Here is a 10,218-nt window from a genome sequence, read left to right on the forward strand (position 1 = left end):
TGTTTACATCCCTTGAAAGTGGGAGGGGCGTGCACCATGCGTCACAAGACCACGCCCACGCCGCCGTCTTCCTTGACTCCCTTCTTCACCGCCCACTCGCGAGTCTGGAAGCCGAAGCAGGAGCGCGTTCAGGGGGCGAAGTTAGTCTCAAACCAGCCTTAACGGCAGTCATGGCGGCGCCGCTGGCCCAGTTCGACGAGGATTGGCAGGATTTTAACGAGTTCAAGCCACCCTCGGCGTCGGCGGACCAGTTGGACCAGCTGAACTCAAACGTGGTCGACTCGGCGTCAGGCCTCGACGATTTCTCCGACCTCGACAACAGTTTCTCCGGGGAGATATGCAGCTTCAAGTCGATGGAGGACCTCGTCCACGACTTTGACGAGAAGCTGACAGTGTGTTTCCGAAATTACAACACTACGACGGAGGATATAGCCCCCATTAAACCCATCACGGAGGACAATTACCTCAAAGACGACGAGTGAGTGCGAATTTAAATGTTGTTTTTATTCATAGCAAGTTGTAATCTCCTTGTTAGCTTTAGCAGCCTAGCCTCGGTGGGTCAGGCTAATGTTGATGTTAGCTTAGCTGCAATCACTTCTGTCCAAAGTTTGGAACTTTGGCGAGATGTTTTTAGGACGAAATATCCTCCCTGTCCTCCGATATTTTGAGATCGGCCATGATTTAGCTTATGTTTGATTCTTGTATGTAAAAATGACCGCAGAGTTATCAATTTGGTTACATATGCAATATAACTTAGCCGGAGATGAAAAGTGGGTGTCTAAAGTGCCACGTTTACAGTATTGAATTTCTCACTAGAAATGACTGGTTTCACTTCCATAAACGTTATATTGGAGTAACTCCGTGTTTGTTGCACACAGGCTGAAGTCATTCATGGTTTCACCCTGATCTTGGCTGCTGTTATTTTCACACTCATCCCACACAAACATGCAAATCTCACTGTCACGAACACGGCCGTGCAGAGAGCAGCATTAACGTGGAATTGCAGCTCTCTCGGGCCTGATCATACAGTGAAACTTCCTCTATGTCACCATTAATATTAGTCATGCATGTTCCCAACAATGCTGCCAATCTCTTTGCGGTGAAAATTGTGAAAAACTGAAGTCAGAAATAAGTTCCGTTTTTATTGAGCAGCATTTGCGAACATTTGAGCCATGATGATTGAGAATCTTCACAGACATTTAAGCCACTGCTAAACACTCATCCAGCAGGATACATTAGATGTATCACCCTGAAATTTGATTTAGATTTACTTACTGTCAAAAATATTGCAACTAGATTGGCGAGAATGTAGTGAAACGGACAAAGGAACATCCGTGGTTATTTTAGTCCAAAAAGACAGGAAGGAGAGGAGCAGGAGGATAATTGGACAGCAGCCCAGTGAAGCCCGGAGAGCAGCGCCAGGATCGGTGGAGGTCTTTTCTGGTTGACTGCACCCTGGAAGACGTGTCCAGGCTCTTAATGAGTCCTCCAGTAACACTGAGACCAACAACAGGGCCGACAGGGGAGATGTGTTCACGTGTATCCGTGCACGTTTGGGTGTCCATGGAGATGCACGCGTTGGAGCAGAGCTGTCCATGTGAATTGTGCAGTTGCACATTTGTGTTCAAGTAGATCAAATGTCCACGAGAAAAACACAAAATGGTGCATTGAAACCTTGTTATTTTAAAAATGCACGTGCACGCCGAGAATCAGCTTTGTCACACACTCACGTGTCCTTGAGCTTGGGGAGGAAAAATATCCCCTGCCCTATTTAGGACCGAGCAGCCCCCGACACCCCAAGCTGTGCGCTTGAGGGAGAAACGTGCGCGGGGTTACATAAACACTGGTCTGCGAACGTGTGTGAGGAAGAGGCGAGTTGTGGTGATGCAGAGCGAGTGTGACACATGGGTTCACAGCGCCCTCCTCGCCCTGCCCGCAGCGCTCCCATCCAGCAGGAAGCAGCCCGGGACGTGAAGCACTGTTGTTGCAACTGTTGTTGCGTATCTGCACACACGCACACAAGTTGTTGCCTTTACCTTTGATCAGTGCGCACGTGTCGATGATGTCACTGTTCCTGAATCGGTGGTATCCAGCCACGTACGGGCTGAACACCGGTTTCCTCTGTTTCCAGGTATAACGACACAAACACGCCGGTGTTGTCGGCGTAAAGAAATGGAACGTGCTTGTGAAAGCGACACGGGGGGGGGGGTGACCAGACAGATGGGCGCATTATAAAGTTCTGGTCTCACGCTGTCCCCTGCTCTGTTCCAGGGTATGGAACACTCTGACGGATAATTACGGCAACGTGATGGCCGTGGACTGGAAGACGTCGCACACCCGCAGCCTGCACCTGCCCATCCTCAACCTCGCCGATCGGGAGGTAGCGCGCGGCCACGCAGTCGCTTAACGACACAATCTGCTCGGCCGGTGATGTTTCACACGACCTTCTGATCCAACAGAAACTGGAGAATCAGTCTCTGGATCTGTCTGACGACGAGGAGCTGAGGGAGCAGATGGACATGCACTCCATCATCGTTTCCTCCATCAGCGACGAGCCGCTTTTCACAGCTGAGCAGGTGGGTCGGGTTGCCGTGGCGCCGGTGTTTTACCACGCAGGACTTCCCTCTAATCCTGACTAATAACGGGGGGGGGCATCTGTGTCCATTCCTTGGTTCAGGTGATAGAGGAGATCGAAGAGATGATGCAAGAGTCTCCAGACCCCGAAGACGACGAGAGCCCCTCGCAGTCCGACCTCTCCGTGCTCTCCCAGGACCTCCACGCTATGAAGAGGTCCGGCTCCAACAGCAGCTGCGAGGACCGTGAGTCTCTCCCAGGACCGGCGGTGCACGAGGCGAACAGTCAGGCGTTATCGACGGCCGACTAAATAGACCAAACCGTCGTGCACACCAAGAAACAGCCAGGCGCTCACGCAGCAGCCTTCTTATGTAACGTGTGACAAATGCAAACCAGCTGCTAATCTAAAGCCTTTTTGTGAGCGCTCACATCCCAAATCTACTATATTTCTCTTCAAGAGGCGTCAGAACACACGTCCTCTACACAGCAAAGAGGCCACGTTCCATTTCTCTCACAATAGGCTTCAATCCTCGATCCCCAGTTTATACTGAAGGTTAATAACTCTGTACGTGTCAGGGCTGCGTCGGCTGTCTGCGTCTGAACTGACGGAGACGCTGCAGGAAGTGGAGACGGCGATCCGGCGCTACAGCGAAGAGCTGATCCAGGCTCTGGCTCTGCGCGACGAACTGGACTACGAGAAGGAGGTGCTGAATTTGAACGAGCCGTCTCCTTTTTATTCCTACCAACCAGTTTTTTTCATGCAATTCGCCGTCAGTTCAAGCCGTAAAACCAGTTTCTGAATCCAGGTGAAGAACAGCTTCATCTCGCTGCTGATCGACGTGCAGAACAGGCAGAAGGAGCACCGGGAGCTGCTGCGCAAAAAGAAGAAGATCAGAAGCACCACGACAACCGGGCCCAACGGCCAGAGAAGCACCAGCACGCACATCCCGGGAACGGTGAGTCACGCCGGCGTAGGAGGCGTAACGACGAGCCTTTGGCGTGTGATGGTAACAAAGCGCGACGCGTGGCCTGGCTTTTCTCCAACGCCGAGGCTCTGGTGAACCTTCTTCCTCTCTGCTAAAAATAGAAGCCTCCTCATCTGTCTGCTCTCTTTTCCCTCCTTCCTCTGCTCCTCGTAGCTCCTCACTCTGGAGGGACTCTCCAATGTCATTCACAATGGCCTCCGTCAAACTTTTGGCAGCACAGGAGGGGACAAACAGGTGCCCCCGCTCTTTCTTCTGTTGGCATCTCAGCTGCTGACCCCTGACCTTTGGTTTCCCTTGGATCATCGGTTTTACGTTTGCTTGTTCACAGCTTTTATTTGGGGGGATTTTTCATCAATTGTTATTATTTGATCTCGTTTTCTGTCCCGTTGCCATTCTCCTGTTTTTAAAACCCATCATCTTTAATTTGAAGTGTGTTTATTGTCTGTTTTTACTGTAAGAAATGGTCTTTTTTTTATATTAAATGAGAAATGACACTCGGCATGTGAATATTGCCCCTCTTGTCTGACTCACTGCTCTTTTTTTCAGTATCTGACCACTGTGATCCCGTATGAGAAGAAGGCCGGAACCCCATCCGTGGAAGACCTCCAGATCCTCACAAAGAGTGAGCCTGTCTCTGCAGCTTTAGTTCTACCCTCCACGCCCTTTGCTAACACGCTCTCCTCCACCTGCTAGTCCTGCACGCCATGAGGGACGACAGTGAGAAGGTGCCTGCGCTGCTGACAGACTACATCCTCAAAGGTAAACGCAGCGGCCGGCCCCTTCCTATGAGAGCCTGGGAATACCGCCACTAAAGCAGGGCCAGAGCGAACCTGGACACTTCAGATTTGAGAGAGAAGTCATGTTTTTGGGCTTGTGTTGACCTTTTGCCTTCCTTGTCTTTGGCCTGTGCTGCACTGTCCCGGGCAGCTCTGGTGTGAGAGCGGTGGAAGCTCGAGGTTTGTGAGGCACATTAACACGGACTCTTCCTCACCTCCGGCCTTCTAGTCCATCCCTTTCTCTTCTCTCCCCTCACCAGCTGTGCCGTAGCATCGCTTGTGTCTGCACTAGCCTCCCCACAAACAGCAGCAAACACACTAACACACATCTTAGTCCCACGTCGCAGCAAAGCAGGTGGTAGCAGCTCTCCACCCGTCTGCCTCTGCTCTCACTCCCACACATCGTCCCTGTGATAGTCGCTCTTCCATTATTCCCTCCTGCAGATTGCACAGCGGCGTCCCGCAGCGCTCATCGTCATTGGCGCTTCTGCTCTTGTCTCCACAGTTCTCTGTCCCACGTAGAGCCCACAGCGCGTTTCCAGAACCGGCCGTCGCATCTACAGTCGAGGGCTCCGCAATCTGGGAGAAGCCAGAAAATGGGATTAAAAACTAAATCCTTCTTTATATTTTTAACACTTTCCTTGTGGATATTTTTTTTTACTTTTCCTCTGTTACTCCTACTATTTTAATTCTCCTTGAGCTGTAGATTGATTTTTATTGTTCTATTTTACTTTTTTAATCCCCCTGTATGATCTGACTGCACGGTGTTTTGTCTGTTTAATCCTAATAGTCAGTATTATCCTAATGTGTGTCTGGGCATCGCATCCTGTTTTTAAAGAGAATTCACAAGCATTTATAATCCTTCGCTGACATAATGGTAGATTGTGTTTGATGTCTGGGGATTGAAAATACTCGCTACTAAGAGCAAAACCCTTTAATTTGAAGATCCCGGATCACCAGTCCGCCCCTCTTTGCATGTGGATTCGGGCTTCGCGCTCACCCGTAGCTGTTAGGTGAATGTTTAAATGAGATATTTTGTATACAAATAAGAGAAATTGCACAGTTTTGAGATCTTTGTACTTTTTGAAAAAAGGGAAACAGGAAGTCGGTACGAACAAACGCAGAGAGAATATTTTTGGAGAAGGGACCCGTTTTGTAGAGAGATTATCAACTTTTCCGTAGCTGCTATTTGCAATATTATGTCGTAAATGATGACCTCTGGGCCCTCGTGTTGTGACCTCCATCTTGCACGACTTCATCAGTTCCCCCTGGAGTCCTCATATGAGTCGGATAACCTTGAACGTTTTTGCTTTAGCAGAAACCGACCGATCTCATAAGCATTAGCTTCGTTAAGCTTCTATTTAAATATGTAGGAGTGTGTTTTTAACCTGTATGTAGATTTGTTTGGTAGCATTTCAGCCTGTCGGTGATCTAGTGATGTAGAAGTGGAACACGTAGCCGTACGTCTCCTTAGGTTAGCATAAGTACGTGATGGATCCTGTTCCATTCTTTTACCTTACTCATCGCCGTGAGGATATTCAAACTAAGATTTTACACATTGCACCTGGATTTCCTCACCTTTCACAAGATGGTACTATTTTACGCCATTAGTATTTTTAGAAGTAGCGTTGTCAGTGATAAGTCAGGCTTTTTTACACTTCAGCCCAGCAACACACACCTCAAACTAACGCTGATGATGCTGGGCATTATGCAGGATGTTTCATCTCTCCCGTATTTATGCTTGTGAACCAGCGACTACAGGTGCACCACACACCAGCAGATCAGGTTGAGTCAAGCTCTCAGGTGTTGAGGGTTTTTTGGGTTTTTTTGTACAGACGTCGGCTCGCTGCACTCTTAAATCGTGATTTGACTGAACAATCCAGTGGAGGTGATCAGGGACGCATCACTGATGTTTGTTAATAAATGCATTTCAATATCAGTCCCTGTAGCAATAACAGCAGCTGGGAGAGGCAGGTCAGCAACGCCGGTGTAGATGCAGTTCCAGTGTGAGGCTTTAGCTCTTACAAATCCAGTAGATGAGCTTATCAATGATACTTTTAATGGTTATTTAGCGTAAGCAGTTCTGTCACTCTATGATTAGCAGAAAGGACAAAAAGGGAGGTGATGAGACTCAGCTGGAAGATCAAACAGAGGGTTCATGGAAGGAAGGCAGAGCTTGTATGTTTATTTATGGAGATCTTAAGTTTTTATACAATATTGCAAGCTTTGGAACAGATAACTTAGAATGTGCTACATGCACTTTTATATTGCTTTTCTTGTTTACAGGAAGGTTAATCTCAAAGAAAAGGGAGCACATTTGAAGCAGTTTGTAACTCTTTATCTCCACAGTAGCTTCCACATATCAGTGAAGGCACCATTTAGAGATCTGTCGACATACAAGACAAGTAATGGAGGAATAGTCGGCCTTGTTAATGCCTGAGACTTTTGTACTTTAAACTCCTTTTTCTGATTTAAGACACCAAGGTTTCCCTGGTCTGGGGGGTTGTGTTTACTGTCACATGGTACTGCAGTATATTAATTTATTATGTAAATGTTTTGTAACAATATGATTTCATGTACACGTGTTCTGTTGCACTGCAGCTCGTTTCAAATAAATTAATATGTGAAGAATCTAGCCACAACTTGTACGTGTGTGTATTCAAAATTTCAGTAGTGAAAAAAGTGTAAATATAGTGTGAAGAGGTTTATTTTGGGAAGGGGGGGGGTACAATTCAGATTCATAATATACATTTCGTCAATTTTGGTGGTTATGTGCACTCCCCCGTATGTCCACAGTGTGGCGCTGCAGTTCATGGAAATGCAACCGAGGAGCGAACGGATGCCTGAGACGTTCAAAAAGCCTGAAGAGTCAGCTTGATGGCAGCTGTCTGGCCAAAGTTGTAACTTCTTACAGTGTCTCGATAGTATCTGGTGCTCGTGGCCACGCCCACAAACACGCCACACCTGCTCCCAGATGTGCACAGGTACACGGAAAGTACACGGCGACAAACGGTAGGACTGGACGCTCCGTGATGGGCCGGGAGTTGCGCCAGTTGCAAAGATGTAATCGGATTATATTTCATGAACTCATCACAAGGAAGTCTGACTCGAGGACACTTGGAGATGTTTCCAACAGTGGGACTAAAAATATTCTCAAGCTCAGTGTTGCGTCACAGTCCAGCACATCTGGGCTTTTCAGTTCTTTCCTGCTGCAACTGCGTCTTGGCCCGGTTATCCTCCCTGGGCCGGACTGTGCCATTCCCAGGTGACTCTCCAGGTCCAAAGGTCGCGGTCAGAGGTTGGTGTCGGTGAACATGGTGTGCTCCTTCCTCACCGTGCTGAAGCCTTTCACCGTGTCCACGAACTCCTCGTCGTCCATGAACTGAGCAGAGAGCAGATCTGGGTTCAGACCCGAGCCGGTTCCGACCCTGCTGTCAGAACGGGCTCGGCCTACATTTCTGGGGTCTCTCACCATCCCGCTGTCGTGGCCTGACGTGTTCGGGTCCCACGCGTCCTCGTGTCCCACCGACTTCCCGTCCATCAGCTGGCTGACGCTGCGCCTCAGGGTGCTCACGCTCAGGACCTCCAGCTCCCCCTGAGGGGGGGCGCCCCCCACAGGCTCGCACTTGGCCTCCAGCATGTCCTGGCAGGGGGGGGGGGGACATGGACATGGAGGCCGAGCACACAAGCAGAGGTGTTTTATTGTTATCGTGTGTGTGTGTGTGGGGGGGGGGGGGGGGGGGGGGGTGAACTGGTTTTACCTCCATTCTCATGCTGAAGCCTTTGAGCGTCACGCTGCCGGCCAAGCCCGACGTGTCGGGTACAGTGTCAAACTGGGGGGGGAGGAAGGAAGTGAGGGGGGGGTTTCATTATCACAAACGACCTGATGGTGAGCTGGACCCGTCAACGTGACCTCACCAGAACAGAGTTGCTGGCCGGGTAAACGGCCATGGGGTTCCTCTTCTGCATGGGCAGGCCCACCAGCGGGGGTCTCTCCCGGGTGTAGGGGGGTTTATTCAGCACCTGCAGCACACAGAACAGGTCCCACTTGCTTGTCCCCCCCCCCCCCCCACCAGAGTGACCTGGTGCTTTGCTGTTTTCTCACCTTGTGAAGGACGGCGCCCAGGACGACGGCGAGCAGCAGCAGGGCGACGGCCGCCATCACCACCATGAACCACAGCTCTCGGACCAGCGGCTGACCTCCCTGACCTCCCTCCGCCCGCTCGCCGAGCCCTTCAGCCGCTCCGGGAGGAGCGGGACTCGGTGGAGCTGCAGGTTAAATGATGGGAGTCAGACTCGGGCATCAGACTGATGACAGAATCGCACCCATTAAAACCAGTAACGCCACTGGGACAAAGCCTGGATGGTACTTCTGTGTCGGGAAACACGGCTTTTACACACTTTGTCCACTGAGCATCCAAACTTTCAGCCATCCCAGTAACCACATAAAATATCTGTTCTTGAAAATGTGTCAGTTGTAGTTATTTGATAGGTGAGGTGAAAGAGGATCACAGTAACAGGAGACACCCTCCAGCTCCCGGCCTGGCCTCCAGCTACTTGGTGACCTTCTATTTAGCAGCAAAGGCGCTCAGGAAAAGAGGAGAGGGTCGATCCACAGGTGGACTCACCTGCGCTGAGGTCCGTGGTTCAGCCGGGGGTTGGGGTGCCGGCAGCAGCCCCCCCTCGCAGCGCGGAGCATCGATGTGAAGGATCCTGCGCTGCTGGAGGATCCCACCTGTCCGCCCCCAGCAGAGGAGGGAAACGGTGGGTGGTTCCTTCTGGTGGTCGTCGGAGGGTCGGAGGACGCAGCGTCGCAACGTGCCAGTGTGTCACTCTGATGCTACCCTCGACCCTTCGGTGCCATGGCAACAGCGGAGTGTCAGGTTGCTGATTAGCTGCCGAGAGCAGCCGAAGCCATTTAAAGTCCGCAAACACTCACGCCTCCATGTGCAGAAGCAGAAGCGTGTGTGAATGTGTTTAAAGTTCAGTATGTGATTTCTAGAAGATAATTGACATAATACTCATAAAGTTTCTGTTGAGCTCATCGCGTTAAACATGATCACTGAGGTATTTGCATGTTAATAATAATCTACGCGTTAACGCTTCGGCGTGGTAATGGTATAGTTTATGTAAGTGAAGTGTTTTTTAAAATGTTACTGTGTCAAAAGTTGTCAGTGAATCATAATATGTTATCAGATAAACTTCTGATTTCAGTTTGGAAGTTCCACAGCATTTTTTAAGAGTTTTTAAGTGTGTTGATAATCAGGAATGGGTTTAAATATTACTTTGTTTTGTTTTTTACAGAAGTCTTCTTTAGCCAAACCATGTCCTGAATATAATTTGTATATCTGCTACAACTTATGAGCAATTACCTTGCAATACATGTTTTGACCACACGAGGGCAGTAAACACCAATGGAAAAGGTAACGGGTTATTTACTTTAACCTCACCTATTTTAACAGTTGTAAACGTTTTAAATGTGCATGTGCACTTCATTTACTTAAAGTTTTGTTTGTGATCCTAAATGAAGGAGGAAAAACGTCTGATTAGTTGAAACAATAATAAAATAAAGAGTGTTTCTTTTCTGAGTGTGGTCCTGGGGTGACTGTCTCTCTCCATGCACAGCCGCCCATCTGCTGTGGGTGAATAACTGAGAATGACAGGCAGCGCCATGGCAGCAGATTCAGTAGCTGTTTTTGTGGCGTGTTCATGGCGGCGCTGCAGGGGGAGAGCATCAAATTTTTAAACATGAGCGCCGCATCCAGAGATGATTCGATGGAGGAGAAGTCAGGGTGTGTTCCACTGACGTTGTCTCATTTTCCCCATTCCTCCACTGGAGTTCTAAATTAAACATGATTCCCTGTGATGTGCTGCAAAACGAG

At 49.3% G+C, this 10,218-nt stretch overlaps 2 protein-coding genes across 7 annotated transcripts; one reads left to right on the forward strand and one right to left on the reverse strand.

Annotated features, from left to right (window-relative positions):
• Positions 1–86: 86 nt before the first annotated feature.
• On the forward strand, positions 87–6,971 carry fez2b (fasciculation and elongation protein zeta 2b). Of its 5 annotated transcripts, XM_029849718.1 has the most exons (11): positions 87–478; positions 2,272–2,380; positions 2,460–2,576; positions 2,678–2,819; positions 3,151–3,278; positions 3,381–3,530; positions 3,714–3,794; positions 4,107–4,182; positions 4,254–4,319; positions 4,488–4,516; positions 4,842–6,971. In XM_029849718.1, exons 1-10 carry the CDS (start codon positions 171–173, stop codon positions 4,496–4,498), a joined length of 1,188 nt encoding a protein of 395 aa, XP_029705578.1. In that variant the 5' UTR covers positions 87–170; the 3' UTR covers positions 4,499–4,516; positions 4,842–6,971. The 5 variants fall into 5 exon arrangements, 4 of the variants coding, with proteins under 4 accessions (XP_029705578.1, XP_029705576.1, XP_029705575.1 ...); XR_003891294.1 differs by having other exon boundaries at positions 4,254–4,516; XM_029849716.1 differs by lacking the exon at positions 4,488–4,516.
• A 262-nt stretch (positions 6,972–7,233) lies between these two features.
• Positions 7,234–9,522, reverse strand: LOC115252989 (usherin). 2 transcript variants are annotated; one of them, XM_029849721.1, is made up of 6 exons: positions 8,965–9,522; positions 8,442–8,605; positions 8,255–8,359; positions 8,098–8,169; positions 7,809–7,979; positions 7,234–7,718 (listed from the first exon to the last, which is right to left on the reverse strand). In XM_029849721.1, exons 2-6 carry the CDS (start codon positions 8,505–8,507, stop codon positions 7,629–7,631), a joined length of 504 nt encoding a protein of 167 aa, XP_029705581.1. In that variant the 5' UTR covers positions 8,508–8,605; positions 8,965–9,522; the 3' UTR covers positions 7,234–7,628. The 2 variants fall into 2 exon arrangements, with proteins under 2 accessions (XP_029705581.1, XP_029705580.1); XM_029849720.1 differs by having other exon boundaries at positions 7,791–7,979.
• Between the last annotated feature and the right edge of the window lie 696 nt (positions 9,523–10,218).

The sequence above is a fragment of the Takifugu rubripes genome, chromosome 16, assembly GCF_901000725.2.
Source record: "Takifugu rubripes chromosome 16, fTakRub1.2, whole genome shotgun sequence".
Classification (NCBI taxonomy): Eukaryota; Metazoa; Chordata; class Actinopteri; order Tetraodontiformes; family Tetraodontidae; genus Takifugu; species Takifugu rubripes.

Coding starts and splice junctions, on each gene's coding strand:
- fez2b (XM_029849715.1), top strand. CDS start 171: ATGGCGGCGCCGCTGGCCCAGTTCGACGAGGATTGGCAGGATTTTAAC. Junction 2,820..3,150: donor CAACAGCAGCTGCGAGGACC/GTGAGTCTCTCC, acceptor TGTACGTGTCAG/GGCTGCGTCGGCTGTCTGCG. Junction 3,795..4,106: donor GCACAGGAGGGGACAAACAG/GTGCCCCCGCTC, acceptor TCTTTTTTTCAG/TATCTGACCACTGTGATCCC.
- LOC115252989 (XM_029849720.1), bottom strand. CDS start 8,507: ATGGTGGTGATGGCGGCCGTCGCCCTGCTGCTGCTCGCCGTCGTCCTG. Junction 8,170..8,254: donor CGGCCAGCAACTCTGTTCTG/GTGAGGTCACGT, acceptor CTCCCCCCCCAG/TTTGACACTGTACCCGACAC. Junction 7,719..7,790: donor TGGTGAGAGACCCCAGAAAT/GTAGGCCGAGCC, acceptor CTCTCTGCTCAG/TTCATGGACGACGAGGAGTT.